We start from the raw sequence: 18820 nt of genomic DNA, 5'->3' as shown, positions 1-18820 counted from the left end.
AAGTTGAAGTTTATGGAGGGACTTATTAGGGAGACCAAATAAGAGGGAGTTGCAATAATCAATCAGAGAAGTAATAAGACTATGGACAAGGATGGCAGCAGCATGGGGAGTAGGGAACTAAGCAAACTAAGCAACCAACTTTATTTGACACATACACAATCATACAGAGTACAACATGTATAAAATGCTTGTGTCCGAGCTGTGGACTGGCTGCAGACGTAGCCGTGCCATTCCAGGGCTTGGTTTTAGCATGGGGGGTCTAGCCAGGACCCTTACTGGATACCGGGTGGGAAGGGACGAAGTCGGTTAATGTTACATAAGTGAAAGTATGCAGAGCGAGTTATGTAATTAATGTGAGACTGAAATGAGAGAGTACTGTCAAAAACTCTACAGTAATACCTAGTTTAACAATTATTATTCACACCAAATACAAGCTTTATACTGACATGCAATGTGAATGGAATTGTAGGAGAAATAATAATAATATATTTTAATATTGCATTGGTAATCACCAATTAATGGCCAATCACATTATATGGTGCTACTATAAATAACTGCCATCTGAGCAGCTGTTAGAGGTGGGGCACTTTGTTTCATACTCAGGTGATGTCGTTTGATCAGCCTGGGCCTGGGTGGGCACTTAATAGCTTTAGAGCTTTGTTCAAGTTTTCTTCTGCCCATCAGTATATACATATTTATAATATTGCAAATCAATATTTCAAACTAAATTATCTATCCAATTAAACACTTTAAATTCAACTTGGATTTTAACAAAAATGGAAAATTAAAAACCTTGATATTTGAATTAATTTACTTATTTCTCTTTTTTAAATTGCAACTTGAAAATCAGTTTTTTCTAATTTGTCATTTTAAAATGCTTTTTGAAATGAGGTTTTTATTGAGAGTTAAAAAAATTGTGAAATCTGTTTTAGTTTGAAGTATTTATTCATTGATTAATAATTCATTTTGAAACATTGATTTATAAATTGTGTTATTAAGTTATTAAGTAATACATTAATTTATTAATTTTTAAATGAATAAAATAATTTTGTATTTTGTTACACTATTCATTATTTTAACACAGATGCACTTCGATGCACTTGACTCTTCCGGTCCTTCGTATTGACATCATTGGTTTCTTGCTCTCGCAACACACACACGCACACACGTCTGCCCCGTGTTGTCAAATGTAATGTTTGTTTTTGTTGTGACTGTGCGTAAAGCAATGATGGCAGGGAGGAGGGCGTTCCTCCTGAATGAAGTCTTTGAATTAGCCTTACACGATTTGCAAATGAATGTGATGCAAATGGCTTGATCATAGTTTTTACTTGCCAGAGTTTCAGTTTCTATTTGTGTAAAATAAATGTAAATAAATGTAAAAATAAATGTCTTCGAAGACATTTATTTTTACACTTGTCCTCGAGACTATCTATTACTCTGGATGACATTACTTTTGCGTCAAATCTTGAAGTTATGTCCGTCAATGTGAATATTAAACAAATATGTGGTTTATATCCCCCCACCCCCGGACCTGTTGTACCTCGTCAGTCTCCGGCACAAAATTAAAGGAAGGGGGATTATTTCAGAATAAAGCTACTGGTACGATATCACGAATTAGACGCCCTTCCATCTAAGCATCCCTCACTAGCTCACCTGTTGCTGTATACATCCGGGTCTTCGTCACCTGCCTTCTGGAGCTGTTACAGGTAGAAGTCGTGTAAATTTTTCTGCTCCCTCCGACTGAATTGGTTACATTTTTGTTGATTGGTGCTACTCATGTTTTTGTATAGATCACCTGCGGATTGTTTCCTCTGAAGTTTTCCCTCCACCGATTGCTGGTATGTTTTAATTCTGTGCATTTAATGATTTTACTTCGCAGTAAACAGGTGTGTTTATAGGTCGTAGCTGCAGAAACCTCCATTCTGAGAACTGGAAGACGCCGTTTGTAACTTTGATTTTTCACGGTCTTAGCTTTATTTCTGTCACAATCGTCTTTTTACTGTAAATGCTAATTTTACCGTGCATTCACAGCATGTGGGTGGGCGGCTGATAGCATTATAGTGGCGCCGCTACTGTTTCTCTGGCTTACACTTACAGAAGTGCTGCTGCTTTGCCTTTATGCTTTGTTTTCTCCCTTCTTTCGTTCGGATTTTATTCTTCTCATTTCAGTAACTGTCTGGGCAGTGATTTGATCTTGATCGTTTGATCTTTGTGCATTGCTCTGGTTTAAGATTTTAGAATAGCCTTTAAGCCGTATGTAGAGCATATGGAAGCCTGTTAATGTGTTTTTGATGTATTGAATTATTCATTTCGAGCAGTTTGAATATATAACAATTAATATTAATTTTTGAAGTGATCAACAATAACACTTCTATTTGGGTGTTTACTGGGTTTTTTGGAGGTGTGGTCCTAAACTTTTGATCAACTGTAAAACAGCCTGTTTCAGTTTAAGCGTTTTTTTCAATAACCTTCTAAAAATGTTTTGTTTCACTCCCATTTCTTCTTTTTGCATGTTCGAGCTCCAGTTGGAACCTTGTTAAGATCCAACCATACAAAATATGATTTTTTTTTTGTGCCATTTTTCAAGTGGTCTTAAACTTTTGATCAGGACTGTGTTACACCATTGGAAGTAGGCTGTAACTGTCCCTGAGACAGTTCAAATAAAGTTGGTTATTTCATGTTTCTGTGATAGATTCATGCTTAATTTAGTTCATTTATTTACAAGATAAGATGATAAAAGTCTAACATTAATTAAAAAAAAAAACATTTCTAAAATATGTGATTACAAAATATGGGTTTGTTAAATATGTAAAGTGCTGTAAAGTTTGTATGAGGTAGAGTTTGTCACATGACCAGAGTTTGGTTGAGAGCACAACCATGGCATTGTGGAGCTAGCATGGATACATGGCTACAGATGCATCTACAGCCTCAACGTTAATGTTATTCTGCATGTGGTCCAAGAGGTGCACATGGTATGGTTTCATGTATATTGTTTGTATAATGTTGCATACGTGTTCTACACTGGTAATGAGAGGACATTTTTGTGATATCCATTATTATGCATTTTTTCTGTTCTGCTTGCACAAGACTGTTTATGGACACTGATATGAGAGACTGATAAGCTCAAAGCATTTATGTTGTAAACTTTGTGTTTCTTCAGTTTTCATGGTGTCTGAAGACAATAAGAGTGAGAGAGAGAGAAAAATAAATTACCGAAGACATCAGTATGATGCGTGGCCATTCTTTGTTGGACCCCTGTAGTTACATAGGCCCTCTCTCCGTTTTCTAGCTGCAGCTGCACCAGTGTTTCTGCAGTAGGGTTAACCACAGAGGCTTTTTTTTTTTTAGATGAATATTTTATATAAATTAATAACTTGTTTCCTTTTATCAGGGGCTGATGCAATAAAGTGGAAGTGACTGGATGCCTTAGTGGTGGGACCTTCCATGTGCCTTGATTATTTATGGACCTCTGGTTTAAACTGCACCATAGTGTGTGTGCAAGACAGGGATGGGGAACTCAAAATCTTGTCTTTTTGAGTCTCAGGTTTAAGTAGCAGCTTTACTAATATTGACCTGTGACTATTTCATGGATTCAGTGCAGCTGCTGAATAGATTACCTTCAGTGTCATTAAAAACACTGATAATGTTACTTAGGACAAAAACACATCATAGTTAATCAAGGCCGTTTTAATAAGGTTAAAGTTTTACCCAGTTATGATACAGCAAAACTGTTGGTAAATGCATATATTCTTGCATCTTTTGGAAAGTTTTGTATTAGGCGAAATTGTATATGCATTATGAAAACAATCTTGCCATGCTGTTTCATCACTCATTCAATCAATCTTGCTTCCTGCAGCCTTTCTGACCTTGTAAATAACATAAACATAGATGAATAACATAAATACATAAATACTGAAGACATGGAACAAATCTGCGTCATGTCATTTATGTTTATTCTTCAGAGAACTTCCTTTTGGAAAGTTGTTTTTTTTTAAGTTTGGTGTTTATTTATATAAATTTTTATTTTAAACATAGCTTTGGAAGTAAACCCAGACTCTTTTTGTGCTGTTTTATCAAAATTGTGTTGACATTCTGACAAAATGGTAAAGAATCTGAGTGTTTTCAAAGAACACATTTGCTTGTCATACCTAACAGTTGCTGTTAGTTTTGTTTTGTCTTTATGTATTTGTTTACCAACGTTATTCCTTTTACATTTTTCCTAGCTGGGTTTTTTCCCACATTCAAACAAAACTAAATGTCAGTGTTTCAATATTTAGTCTTTCACTCACTCCTTATTTTTACATGTCCACTAAGATCCTATAGTCAAACATCCAGCCACTTCCGGCACCTCTGCAATAACACTAGCTCTTCCACCTTTTCGCACTTACCCTTACTCATCCTCTGACTAGCATCTGTTTATGTTCAGATCTGGTTCCACTCACCTCCTTTTGTTCTACTTACCTTCTCTTCCTTTTTTGCTTTTTTTTTTTTTTTTTTTTTTTACCTTAATCGACTTTTGTTTTTAAAACTTCTACTTATTGTTGGACTTCTCCTTTTTTGTTTTTGTTCCTGACTGTTCCCAGTCTATGCCTTCTGGCTGACTTCACCGTCTCTGAAAGAACCTTTTCTACCGCATCTTCAATAGCAGGTAAACTATTTGAACTTTTGCTCTAAACGTATTGTTTATATATCTGCCTATTCCTAGCCATTTTGTTGTTTGATTAGAAATTACAATTTATCTTTCAGTTTTTCTTTGTGGTCATGGATGATTTTGTGAGAAACAAACTGACTGAATGGGATCTACAAAAGTGGATGGATAAATTTGAAGGTAAGGTATACCTATGCATCACTGATGAGCACAGATTTTGTACAATAATAATGTGATGTTTAACATGACAATTTGGCAAGCGAAAGGTCACTGGATTGTTTCCAGCTGGAGATTTGGGTCTGTATCAGGAAGAGCATATTGCCTAATGAAGCATTTGGAGCCACCCACTGCGGCAACAACTTGTAGCAAGAGAGTAGCCAATGAATACTGAAAAAGAATCTGTTAGTGTAGACATAAATGCTGCAACTTTGTTGAGCAGCAAAGCAGGTAATTTTCCTACTGTACTGGAGTAGTACATATGCACCAACGGCAACACATTGGTACATTTTATACAAATCTCGATAATAGTTATGATAGTTACTTTTCTGTAGCATCTTGTAGGTTGTTAATTTAACAGAGAAAAGTAAAATATAAATTAATAAAAGAAAACACAAATGACATGCCTTCAATTCAAAGAGCCAATGTATTAAATTGCCCCTGTGAGGGCAAATTACACTTTAACAGCTGTGTCAATAACTAAACTCTCCTTCATCATATGCATATGTGTAGTAATTTTAAAATGATTTGCACTTCTGCATTACTAAGATTTAAATTTTTAATTACAGATGAAGAAATTACACAGGAAAGTTTATATGAACTTAATGATGAACTCATTGATAAGTTGATTCCAAAAGTTGGACCAAGATTAACGTTCAAGCAGAAATTAAAGCAGTTAAAGGTAATTGTACTTGTGTTGTGTTTATTATGCTGCTCTCTTTTTTTGCTTGTTTTCTCTTTTTTTTCTCTTAATAGGTGATCAGCGAGATTTTTGTTTTTCTTTTTAAGTACCCTTTCGCACTGTCCCTCTTCCATTCTGTTTTTCTTTTCTTTCATCTTTCTTTCTGCCTTTCCTATCCCCTAACCATGTCTGTCCCATCTGTAACAACTGAAAATAAAATAAATAATAATAACAAATGTTGATCAAATGGACCAATACGGCAAAGCTGTGATGATCCACTTGGTAAAGTAAATCCGTTGGGTATCTTTGTTGGCCTTCAGACAACAATTCTGACAGCTAAAGAACCAAACGGGACAGACACAGAAATAAATAAATAAATAAATTTTAAAAAGTAATTGTACTGCATGTAATTAGTATTTCTAAAGTTGTCTGTGAAGGTTCTCAGTCAGTTTATTTCTAAAGTTATTTTGCATATTGTTATATTTGGTCTGATAAATCTCAATTTCTGTGAATTTATATTAGAATTGGATTAGTATATGCAAACACACATTAACACAAAACTATTTACCTGGAATTTTTTGTTCTTACTAGGAAGAACAAAACATAAATCAGGAAACAGTCAATTTGTCTGTTCAAGTAAGTTAAATACAATTTCATTTAAATGGCCAAGATCAATAATAGCAATTACAGTGTTTCAGTTACTTTGCACTATTAACAGGAGCAAAAAGAAGCACCTGATATAGATCAGGTAAGATTTATATATAATTAAATTCCTATATTTGATTACATAATTTTTCATGCATTAAATATGTACATTGATCCCCAGGTTTTGGCATCCACAAGTGATAAAGGTAAGATGTATGCCTTTATTACCTATATTACAAGTATTAGCAGTATTTTCAAGACAACAGTGTTTTCACTTGGACAGAATAATACCAGTCAGTTTGAGTATTAAATTTCACTCCTGAGCAAATCCCATTTAAAATTATTTATTTGTACATTTTTATTTTTATTTTATTTTATTTTTATTCAATTAGGAAAGAGAAGGTTTGAACATCCAGACGAGTCCAGCAAGTTGCAACCACCAGCTAAACGACAACGTAGCTCCCAACCAAGACCATACTTGGGTATTTCTCTATAAACAATGCCATTTAACAAAAATGGCATTTTTTTTCATTGGTTTATTGGTGTAAAAGTATGTTAATAAAATAGAATTTTTAAGAGGCAACGGCTCGCATGCCACATATACCATAATTAAATATTTAATGTTTTTGCCAAGTTCCCATATTATGAGCATGATACATAATGTTCAAACATTTTTCCTCTTTGTATTACATTTTGTATTGACTAACATTGGAGCCGAGGAGCCTGACTTAGCTGGGCTTACTACAAGACACCATGAGCTCAGAACCAGTCATCTTGAAGGGGGCTGGAGTGTTCAAAACCGGAGTTACTCTTGCTGAGACTGGCAGGAGCTGAACTACTCCAGTAGCTTAGTGAGATGTGGTTGGCAGGGCCGAGTTACTCATATTTCCCCAGTTCCAGCCCATGGGTTGGTTAATGGGTCCTGACTGTCTCCTGGCCTCTCTTTCTCTGGTGTACCTCTTCAGGTGATTAGTGAAGGCTATGAGTCTTTGCCTAGCAGTTTATAAGGCCTTGGGCATGGGTAGCTTGCTATACTTTTTAAGCATCCCTTTCTTCATCACACCTTTCTGCAGCTCTAATAATTGGCTAACTTCCCTCTGTGCTGCCTTGACCTTGGCATGCACTTCTTCTAGTAGACTGTCAGAGGATACGTCTTATACTCTTGGTAATCAACCATGGAGGATCCAGGTTTTCAGCGTAGCCACAATCTTTTCTTTAAGCTCAGCTGCTCTCGTACTCAATCCCTTGAATACACCTGTTATTCTTGGAGCTCTGTGAGATCTGGTGATCATAAAATCCCCTCTGACCTGACGTGACCTGTCCCACCAATACCATAGCATTTGTGTTATACAGCATCAGTCTTGAGTTGTGGTAGCAGTTACTTCTCTTGGTTGCTGGAACAATGAGATACTTGTTGTTTTATAATTAGTCTAGATGCTAGATGTACAGCTGTTGTTTGGTTAGCATATCTTAGTTGCACTGCAATGTAGCATGTGACAATTAAAAGCCGCAGTTTAGAGATTAGGTGGCATATCATCAAAGTAGCCATTCATTTTACCGGAATCCTTGAATTTCTCCCGAATTATGTCCTTTCATCTATTTTCTTACCGTGGTAATTTCACCTTTCTCCATCCCTTCCTCGCTCTTTTGTGGACTTCTGTCCCTCCTGTACTTCTCCTTTGCTGATGCTAGTAACATCAGCCTCCTGTGAGTGTGAGGGCTTGTTACTTGTTGGTGTCGGTGTTGTTGTTGGTACCACCGTTGATGGCGCAGCTGCTAACGTGTCAGTTACCTTGACATATTTTGTTGCATTTATTGTAAGTGGATTTTTTTTCTTTTTCTCTCTTAGCTTTTCAGGTTCATCTTTTCACCACTTCTTCCACAATAAACTCTGTTCTACGAGGTGTGTGAGTGCACAGCAAAGGTGGAGAGGGCCTGGTTGTGTTAAGCGATTTGATTGGGTAAAACAGTGTCAGTTAATGATAGCAGTTAATTAATGAATAGGCAGCTGTCAGTGTTTGTGTGGATGGTCCACAGCAGTCATTGGTCTAAAAGCACATTGGCAAAACAGGCAAATGTCTGGTATGCCAGATTACCAGTCAAGCCCTGGTGGGCACTGAAGGTGGAGGGATCAGGTTTGGGGAGGAATCCTGTCACTCATGGTTTTGAGCTTGTGGGGCTCGAGAATCAGCTGGCAGTTACTGATAGGCCAAGTGGAATGTAGATCTGGCAGTAGCTGAACGAAAAACTCCGAACTGCCAGTGCAGAGGAGAGTCCAGCTATTAGATGAACCTTTTGAGTCAGGAATGAAAATGCAGCATTCGTAGTCATCACAAAACACTGTACCATCATTTTATGCTGTCAGAGATATTTGAGGTTGCACGGGAGTTTTCCAAACCAATCTATTTGGGGGTTTTGGAATTCGAGAAGGTATTTTATCCTGTGAGAAAAGAATGGAGTGGCCACTCAGGAAAGCACTTTTGCTTCGAGTAAAATATGTCTTTGGGTCCTGTTCACAAGTGAGAGTGGAGTGAGAAATTAGTGATATGGTGAGATGGTCATTCAGAAAGGACTCAGAGAAAGGATCATTGGGATGGTTTCACTGGTTTATAGCTCCTGCTAAATAATTATTTACTTCTTTGCTTACAGAAGCAATCATGCTGTCTGATGTAAAAAACATAATGAAATTCGTCCATGCCAGACTACACGAAAAAGACAAGCTCAGTGCTTTCCTGAAGTGAGTATTAAGTTTCCGTATTCTTTGTTGTGTCTGTATAGCCATGTTAGAAAGCCTTGTTTGTTTGTTTGTTTGTTTGCCAGCAAGTGATTCTAGAATCATAAATAATCATAGTAACATGGACATTCATTCCTTATTTGATTTGTAAGACTCAAAACCTCCATTGTTTGGGAGCACATGAGCTGTCTTTCATTGTTGGGGGATGTTCATTACAAGAAATAACAGTTTTCTTTTTGCTGAGCCTACATGAACCTACATTTTGTGCTAGTATTCACCAATGTATTTCTTGACTGGTGAAGTATTTTTACTATTACTTACTTTATTAGTTACTTTAAAGTTGTATTGCTGACAGACAGGTTTAAACAGAAAATGAATTCTTCCAATGCTTTAAGTGTGGATCACAGTTAGTCTCACTTGGATTCGATTTACTTCTGCCAGACTTTTATTCTTGTGAATTTTTGGTAAGTCTGTATAGTACAGCTACTTTTATTTGCTGTTTCTGGTATCCACAAATTTGAGGTAAAAATTTAACTCTTCCTCTCATTTAACAGGAAAAAAATTAGTGATTTGGAGACAGACAAGAGGGAGCTGGTTGGTGTCTTTGGTAAAACTGGGGCTGGAAAGAGTTCTCTGATAAATGCCATCATTGAAGAGAAGAACCTTTTGCCTTCTGGAAGTGTCAGTGCATGCACCTCAGTCATGATCAAAGTGGAGGCTAACATGCAAGGCTCTAAGTATGAGGCAGACATTGAGTTCATCACACCAGAGGTAAAATTAGTTTTAGCTGCAGAAATATAATATCTTATTTTTCTGGGTTTAGGCCCTTTTAATAAAACTGAGAAGCATTTTTGTTTTTAAGGAGTGGAAAGATGAGTTGTGGTCATCTCATCAATTTCTTGGGGATAATGAAGACTGTGAAATGGATGTTGATAATGACTATCATGACATCAGTGAAAAGTTTTCAGCGCTCTATGGAGAAGAATGGAAAGGAAAGTCTTTTGAAGATCTTATGGATGGAAAATATTTCAGAGAAATTCCAGAATTTCCCCAAAGCAGGAGGAAGATTTTGTCATGTGAATCAGTAAGACATCACCGCTCTATTACTAAACAGGAAGTGTGATGTGTTAAAATTGTATAAATTTGCTGTTATTAAGTATAGTATTTGGTTTCAGTAATTTAGGAACTGTGCAACCTACAGTAAGAGGTGTATGAGACAATTGTCCACTAACAAAAAAAATTAATCTGTTCTATTTTGTTATATTATCTGTCATTTTCAGACATATTTTCTTTTTAGGCCTCTGACAGACAGGCAACCTGTTCCAGGTATACCCCAACTGTCTCCATATGGCAACTGGAGAGGTTGCAGCCCCCTTTGAGACCCTAAATTAGAAAGTTGAAGAGAATGAATGGATGGATCAGTCATTTTAAACACTGTTTATATTTGAAAAGTTGGTTCAAAATTCAAGTTGTGTGTGTGTGTGTGTGTGTGTGTGTGTGTGTGTGTGTGTGTGTGTGTGTGTGTGTGTGTGTGTGTGTGTCATTTTAGGAAAAGTCATCAAATTTCAAGATTTTACTGCTGTTAAATGTGACTTTTGATCTGAACAGTATCTAAGGGTTAAATTACACCATTTAACAGTTTGATTCTTGGGTGATTTCACTATGTGCAACACAGTGATTTATTACTGTTACTGAAGGTTACTCACCATACCAACTAGATTTTAAGTCTTAATATAAAATGAGTAACAGTAGGGTGGGCATTAGGTAAGGCTGCACTTTTTGCAGCAATCTCCTATAGAAAACTATTCCACACGGATATAAAACAGGTCTGCTGATCACATTTAAATCTAAAATTAATGACTCATGCAAACTTTTACTGAGACTAGTTAATTGCTTTTTTGTCATCTTTTATGGCACTGTAATTCTTTAAAGCAATCTGTAACACACTTGCAGTGTAGGATTGAAGTAAAACTGTCTTGCATTGCTTTATTTTTGTTATTTATTGCAGGCTGAAGAACTCTCTGAAGAATGTGTCAAATACACAAGAAGTGATTCAAAACAAGGAGAAGGTAATGAAGGAAAAAAGTGGTTTTGGCCACTGGTGAAGTGTGTGACTGTCAGGTTGCCAAACAATCCTTTTCTCCAGCATGTCACACTTGTGGACCTTCCTGGAAATGGCGACCGTAACAAGTGCAGAGATCAGATGTGGAAAGGGGTAATTCACATTTACTGCTCTTTGCTTTATTCTGTGCAAACAGTAATGTCATCTTTTGATGAAACATTGAGACGATGATGTTATTCTCCTTTCAGATACTTGGAAATTGTTCTACTGTGTGGATTGTGACTGAAATTAATCGTGCAACGTCAGAGAAAGAGGCCTGGGAGATCCTGGACAGTGTCAGTAGTCTGATTGGAAATGGTGGCGAATGTCAGCAAATTCACTTTATCTGCACCAAGTCTGATCTTCTTGATGACTCAGATGATCTGTAAGTAAATTTCCCATGCTGATCAGCTGCAGGGTGTTTCCATAGAAGATCAACCCAGGCTAGACAAAGAGTGAAGCAAAGGGTTTGGCTTTATTAATGCAGAACATTTAGGTCAAAAGGAGTCTCAGACGCTGAGACAATTTTATAAAGTTTACTAAATAAGGTGCACTGAGTAATGAAAAGAGAATTGCCTGGTCAGAAGGAAATTGAGTTATTTGAGAGTGACGCAGGCAAGGCAGCTTTATGTATGGGTACAAAATCTATGAGATTATAGGAAACTTCCGAACAAATCATAATCCATCTAGATCATGTCTCCAAAAGTTGAATCTGTTCATCTGGATGTAGCGTTTTGTGGGAGAAATATTTCATCACTTATCCAAGTGACTTCTTGACTACTTCAATATTCATATGGACAATGACAAAATCCCTCTTTCCAGAGAGATCTGCCATCCATGGCCTTCCGTCTATTCACAGCTCCTCAACCCCTCATGAACTTGTTTCTCATTATAATGTCAACCTTCATAACCTTCGTAACATATTTGCTCCACTTAAACATCGAACTGTCTCATTTTCCCATTCAGCACTATGGTTTACCCCCAACCTGCGTCATCTTAAAGCTAAAGGACGCCAACTCGAACGTCTATTCAAGAAAACTGGACTTGCTATACATAAAAAAATGTATAATGATCATGTTTTGTTCTATAAGGACTGCATTGTTTCAGCCAAATTCGCATACTACTTTGGTTTAATCAGTTCTAATGAAGGTAACTCCAGGTCTCTCTTTTCATTGTTCAGTAAAATTACAAAAACTCGAGACATATTCTCCTCCCATATGTATTCTGCTGACTTTTGTAATTCTCTTATCTCTTTTTTTCACCCGTAAAATCTCAGATATTCACCGTCAACTTAACTCTGCAGGAGCTTCCGACTCTGAAGTAGACTTCCTGTTTCTCCCACTGTCTTCCTGTCACTTATTTTCCATTATCACAAACATTCTTGATTTGTATCACTTTTTTCTCAAATATCCATTACAGTCTTAAGGAAGGTACCTCATTAGTCTGTTGGTGGGTTATTGCCATTGAGACAAGTATATTTCTTTGTGTGTGTGTGTGTGTGTGTGTGTGTGTGTGTGTGTGTGTGTGTTACCCCCCTTTTTTTAGTTCGTCAGCTGATTTCCATGATCTACTAACTGAAAGAAATGTGCAAGCCAAGGATGCAATAAAGATAGAATTCAACAAGCAAAGCAAGATTAAGGTGAATTTTATAGTCCGACAGAGAGTCTAATGCAAAGTCTCTCCACATTTGCATTAAATTGAAATCACATTTTTCCCTAGAAACACTTCACTGACGACACTTTCAAAGTGTTCACAGTGAGCTCCAAAGAGTTCCTAAAAGAAAACTACTTAAGTCCAGAAGATACTGGTAGGTGAAGTCTCCTTTATGTAAACATAACATGCATAGCTAGAATGCTAATGTTTTTTCAGTTTGCTTTGATTGAAAGAAGAATTGTTTAATTTTAATTAAACTATGTATGTATGTCCTTGAAACAGAAATAACCAAACTTCAGAGATTTTTGCAAGATCTCAATGACTGTCACTCAGAGACGGTAAACTATGTGAAGGGAGCTCACGGGATTCTGTCTTTGATTCAAGGCGCCAACTCCAGAGGAGTGGTAAGGTCAAGTAAAAGATACAAAATAATATTCTCTTAAATGTTTGGATTTCTCATATGTATTTGTGTTTCTTTTATTGGTTTTTGTTACTAATTTATGAGTTATTATTTGATTGATTCGTGTAGGTTTGCTGTTCTATTTTGCTTCTTAGGTCCGTATTACAGGAGAGTGACTTTTTAAACCAACTGAATTTCATTAAGAAACAACAACAAGTAGTTTTTATGGTTTTACTAATAAAAATATTTTTCAGAATAGTAAAAAAGGCGAGGTGTGTGAAGAACTTGAGATAAACATGAGCCTCCAACTTGATAATGTCAGAAAAGAAATGGAAGACGCCTATACGGCTTTAAAAAAATGTCTTGATGATGGTGTTGAGAAATCCAAACGTTCATATGGAGAAAAACTCAAGAACTTCTTGTATGATGTATGTAGTTTAATCATAGTTAAAATACATACAGATTTTGCATGACAATGTAAAATGCAATAATTCTGAGTTTTCTTTTGTGTTTCAGGGAAAGAATGGTGGTGCTTTTTACAATTTACCGAAGTGTGTCGTTGAGAATGGTGGCATCTACAAACCAAAAAAAGGGAAACCAATAAACCTTAATATGAAGTTGGCTTCCTGTCTGATTGACAGCATTGGTGCAGAATTCAGAAAAACCTTCCCGTAATAAAAACATGTTCTAAACAGTCACATAATATCATTCAAGATATGTAATTTATAACATATAAACTTGCCAGTTAAGCCATTATGATCTACAATGTTTACATGTTTTAGAAATGAAGTAACTTGTGGAGCATTCAATGGAGTCATCAAGACATTTTCACTTGACATTGATTCTCTGATTGAAAAGTACCAAAATGCTGAACTGCAACTCAGATTTCTCAAGACAGAGGTAAGAAGTGAAACTTTACTGTCTATCAATGGACTGATGGTAAAGTTCATCCTTATTTCATGTTTGTCTGTAAGGAAGAAAATATTAAGGCAAGACTGAGCAGAATCATCCAGAAACAGAAGAAAAATGTCTACAGCAGTCTGACAGAGACGATTGAGAACATTATGGAAGAAGGCTACAAGAGTAAGAAATAAAATCAGAGATTCACAACTTGGCAGTGAAACAGATATTTTATTTTTTAGAATTATTTGGCATGAAAAGTCTGAAGAGTTTTCTGTCTTTTTGTAGAGGCTTTAGCATTTACAGGAGAAGGCACGCTGTACAACATGAGGGAGACTATTGAGAACCACGTGCACTCAAAGAAGGACATGTTTGAGCAGGCAAAAAACACCATGTTGGAGAAGTTGCACGATTTGATGGTTTGTCATGTTTTATAAAGAATTATGATGAACATATTTTCTCATAACTCACCTGAAGCCTTTTTCTGTATTTAACTGGATTAGCCTTATACAAAAATGGTTGTTTCCATTCATATTTTTCATCCAGTCTGAGAACCTTCTAAATACAACTTTAACACAGTATCTTAGTCTGTGGTAAGTGATGAAAAACTTTAAAATTTTAAATTAGGTATACGTCTTGGAGACTCTGGAGAAAACTATGAAGGAATCTATTGGACTTTCATTCAAAGCTGGAGAGTGCTTACTCCCAGGTAAACAGTTTGATGTAATTACATTGGTTCAAATTGTTTCCCTTCCCTCTTTATCTTTGCAGTCTTGCAGGGGTGTCTATATATTTATCTTTAAAAAAATAAATGAATAAATAACTGATTACTCATTCACACATATGTGTGTCACTCTGGGGGGAAACAATTCAAAAAATATTTTGTTTTTCAGATGTTTCAACAGAGCTTGAGATGGTGAAGAAATATTATGATCAACTTGTAGGCACTCCAGATGATGAAATATCACTAACTCTGTAAATCCTAATGTTATCAACTGTCAAATGTCAATGTTTTTTGTCTTTAAAAATGTTAAAATTTGTTTTAAGTACATATGCTGATCATCTTAGAGGCTGCAATTAGTCCATTTTAGGGACTAGTGTAGTGTGAGGATTGTTAAAAGCAATATTAAGATGTAAATAATTCATATCTTCCATTTGTCATTGTTCAGTAGTTAAGTAAAACTATTTATGCATTTTGACTGATACTGTTTAAAAAGCTTGAGAATATATTTTTTATGTGCTTGATCTGCTTACCCTGAGTTACAGTTTTTCATATTAAATCATTACATGACATTATAGAGTTGTGTAATGTTTAGATTATTTCTTGTATTCTTCCTCTCATTTAGTCATGTTGTCTTGTTGGTTTACAGCTTAATTTCTCCCTTGGTGTTCCTTAGTCCTGTGTTATGAAAAATGTATTTCCTCTTTGGTTCTTGACTTTTTTTTTTTTTTAAGTTTTAGGATCCAAACTTAGTAAACAATCCTGCTCCATAACAAAACAAACATACAAAAACCCATTGCATTACAGTTTTTGGAAATATGAAATCACTATAACATTGTATACATGTGTATTTAAACATCTTTACATTGACAGAAATTGGAGTTTCTACACTGAAAAAAATATGTTGTTGGATTTACTTAATTCAATGGTGGACATTTGTTGCACACAGATGTTTTGCTTTGGCAGCAACTTAAACAATTGAGTTAAATTAACACAATTTATTCATGTTCAATAAACTTGTGCAATTTGTGTTGATAAAATGTGACTTAAACATGTTTTGATGAAGTAATTTGAGCTCTTGGAATATTTTAATCCTTCACAATTTTCTCACGTTATCCCAACACGATTCAATAACTTTTACCCAATACTACTTGGTCACTTAAATACTACATGTTATCTTCAAATTACATTTTGCTATTATATTCTAGTATCAAATACACAATTTTCAAATGGAGGCCTTATAACAGATTGTATTGTTCTCTTCCAAGATGGTTGCTGGCATCCACCAGTAACCTTTCAAAACAAAATGTCTAATTTCACTGCAGTAGGTAAAGAATTAAACTGACATTACTCCTCTACTGAATCTATATAAATCAACAGTTAAATAATGTCAGTTCTTCCGTGTTCTCTGGAATCAATCACAGCAAAGAAATTGGACTGTTTCTTTTGAAAAATGTTGGGAAAGAACAATACAAAACATTCTATTTAAGGCCTCTAACGTCAAGATTCAGTTAAACAACAATTATGACTAAACAATTTGAGGTAATGTTAGTTTCCATTAACATTAAATTAGGTTACTGAATTGGCAAACACCTTCCTATTAACACTACCCATTTTACCCCAATAACTAAAGAAATTAGCACTTGCAGGTCAAAACCTTTATTCAAGAGACGCAAAAATAACATTGATACAGTGACTGTCAAAAATTACAGCACTGATCATACTGTGACATCTTGGTTCAAAACAGCACACTTAGAAATATTCAACGTTCTTTACTTCAACTGAATGAAACTGAAAATACCATTTCACACGACCCATATGGGATATTTAGACTGTATAACTGTTCACGCTACATCTCTTCACTAGTAAAAGAAAGAAAAAATACAAAGAGAAATTTAAAAATGCTGCCAAACAGACAAACAGAACTTGTACAGAGCAAAAGGAAAAACAAACAACAACAAAAAACGGCTCGTCCTCATGGCAGTTGCAGAGTATATAAAAATGAACCCTGCGATCCGTTCCTGGAATTGAGCTTCAAAAATGCAGCAGAACAAGTGTGAGATTTAAATGTCCTCTCACCTAGAGCTGGTCACCTCACATGCATAACAGTGAGCTTCGTTGCAGGAGCAGTTTTGTCTTAGTTGTGAGCTTTTCTTGAGAGCTGAGTTGCATCCAACTCCATTACCACCCATTGAATCACCTCAAAAGTGTAGCAGAGTTGTGATGGGTAACTCATGTTGAAGGAATAAAAAAGGTCCAAACAGCATGGCTACTGCAAAGGTCACGTTATCCAGATCTTGAAGAACAACATCAGAAAAGTCATTGCCTGCCGCATCCTCTGGTGACAGATGTTCATTGTGGTTTTCTCAATCTGTGCAGTGGCCTCAGTCAAGTCCTGGTTAAACACAAAACATTTCTTTAAGATTCCTTTTTAAACTCATCTCTTTTGAATCTACCAGTTCTAATGTTAGAGTAATTTAAACCAATGCAAGCAACATAGTAAATAGCTATAGCCAAAGAGTGGCCTGCCATGCTGCCATTCATGGTCTAACAGAGTTTCTAAGAGAGGGTGAAAAACATAATAATTTCAAATGCTTTACATTAGTTTTTGTTAGAAAGACACCGGCCCATCAGAAATCCAGGTTATGTCACTCAGAAGATGTTAGAATTTAGACTTTCAGCCCCACAATTTGGTTAGCTGTTGGTCATTTTTTCAAACAAAAGCTAATATAAATATTGGTCGGATTTTCCTTTGTTCATTAGAATGACAAATTTAAAGTTTTTTCACACTGATGTGACCCCTAATACAGGGGTGGGGATGGGGCCTCAAGGGCCGGCGGCCGAGTTCACTACCAGGCCTCATGTGAACTTCAAATTATTAAAGAGGACTACTGGTCCTAACCAGTCCAATGAGGATCAAGTGGATAACTAAATGCATTTTTAAATGTTGCAAAGCCACAATCTACTCATAAAACACTCACCATGAACTCCTGCACCAAGATGTTGCAATTGTCTTTCACACAGATGCGGAGCACTTTGATGAGGGACTCCGAGCATTAATGTCATCCTTGACTATTATAACAAAGAAAACAGAGATTTGTGAACTTTTCAGTAGCACAGAAGAAAATGATCCCAGACAAAAACTCTTGACTTTTTAAACCAGTCAACATGCAACACCAGCATCTACAAAGCAATATCAAAAGTTCCTGTTTGACATCAACTTTATGGATATATAGTTTCCAGAACATTTATTTTTAAAAAAAGATAATTTTTTCTCAGTGGGCCAGTAAATGCATGACGAAAATTATGGCATCCTTTTAGTGGAATCATTACTCACAGGTAATAGTTGACGGTTTCAATGGATGTAGCATAAAAATCTTTTACTGACCTAATGCAATACATATACACTTTGTAGTTAAAGAATTTTAAAGTTCTTACTGTCATTATGGCAGCTACATCCTTAGCTTTGTGCCCTGTTCCCCCGATCACTTTGCAAACACTTTCAGCAGACTGTCAGAGAAAAACTCAGCTCCGTCAGAAACCTTGACTGTAAAGGCATGGTTGGGATGCACTGGAATGCTGCATTTTATCTGAAATGACATAAAATTATTTTGAAATAACAGCAGGCACTGTGCTTGGTTAATCAGTAATGTTTTGTTGAATAAAAACTGTGTTTCCAGATCTTATGGGATTAAAAAAAATCCAAAGATGTTTGTTTCTGATTTGCAACCCAACAACCCACAAGTTACAACCTCATTTCAGTTCAAGTGTGCATTAATGCGAGTCCAGTAATCACCTTTCTGGCAATACATACAGGTATAAGTTAAACCTATGGCAGATTTTGGATCTCTCAGTTGTATTAATAGGGTGAGTATGCATGCACCTAATAATTATAAAAAACCTATTATAATTAAGTTACAGAAACGAAAATAGAATATACTTTCTTACCATAACACCTTGAACCCACAATCCATCAGCTGACTCCTGGTGAAATGCAGAATAGAGGTCATCTCTCAATGTGCAGCAAAAAAAACAAAAACAAAAACAAAAGGACAGCAGGTGAGGGCAGGAGGGGTAGGGATGTAAGCTAGCATAATGCCGCTGATGATATTAGCTAAAG

At 36.0% G+C, this 18820-nt stretch overlaps 1 protein-coding gene and 1 long non-coding RNA gene across 2 annotated transcripts; one reads left to right on the top strand and one right to left on the bottom strand.

The window, feature by feature from the left end:
• Positions 1–1707: 1707 nt before the first annotated feature.
• On the top strand, positions 1708–14958 carry LOC146671629 (nuclear GTPase SLIP-GC-like). The gene is made up of 22 exons (XM_085405017.1): positions 1708–1838; positions 4584–4648; positions 4747–5546; positions 6138–6182; positions 6265–6294; positions 6373–6397; positions 6584–6673; positions 8841–8928; positions 9480–9696; positions 9788–10009; positions 10934–11140; positions 11236–11411; positions 12572–12665; positions 12746–12833; positions 12962–13083; positions 13334–13507; positions 13596–13750; positions 13862–13979; positions 14054–14162; positions 14268–14398; positions 14607–14688; positions 14873–14958. The coding sequence occupies exons 3-22, from the start codon at positions 5364–5366 to the stop codon at positions 14956–14958; spliced, it is 2442 nt and encodes an 813-aa protein (XP_085261143.1). The 5' UTR covers positions 1708–1838; positions 4584–4648; positions 4747–5363.
• A 2086-nt stretch (positions 14959–17044) lies between these two features.
• LOC146671628 (uncharacterized) lies at positions 17045–18162 on the bottom strand. The gene is made up of 3 exons (XR_014911479.1): positions 18139–18162; positions 17682–17772; positions 17045–17095 (listed from the first exon to the last, which is right to left on the bottom strand). It is a non-coding gene; the product is annotated as an uncharacterized LOC146671628 (long non-coding RNA).
• Between the last annotated feature and the right edge of the window lie 658 nt (positions 18163–18820).

Source organism: Rhamphochromis longiceps, linkage group LG4 (assembly GCF_057381845.1).
Source record: "Rhamphochromis longiceps isolate RC_006_pf linkage group LG4, R_longiceps_female_GT1.1, whole genome shotgun sequence".
Lineage (NCBI taxonomy): Eukaryota > Metazoa > Chordata > Actinopteri > Cichliformes > Cichlidae > Rhamphochromis > Rhamphochromis longiceps.
Note: the sequence above shows the minus strand (reverse complement) of the source record. Positions and strands in the feature narration are given on the sequence as shown.

Excerpts from the sequence above, each read along its gene's own strand:
- LOC146671629 (XM_085405017.1), top strand. The coding sequence starts at position 5,364 with ATGCATATGTGTAGTAATTTTAAAATGATTTGCACTTCTGCATTACTA. Across the intron at positions 9,697-9,787 it reads TTGAGTTCATCACACCAGAG|GAGTGGAAAGATGAGTTGTG; the intron begins GTAAAATTAGTT and ends TTTGTTTTTAAG. Across the intron at positions 14,163-14,267 it reads TATGGAAGAAGGCTACAAGA|AGGCTTTAGCATTTACAGGA; the intron begins GTAAGAAATAAA and ends GTCTTTTTGTAG.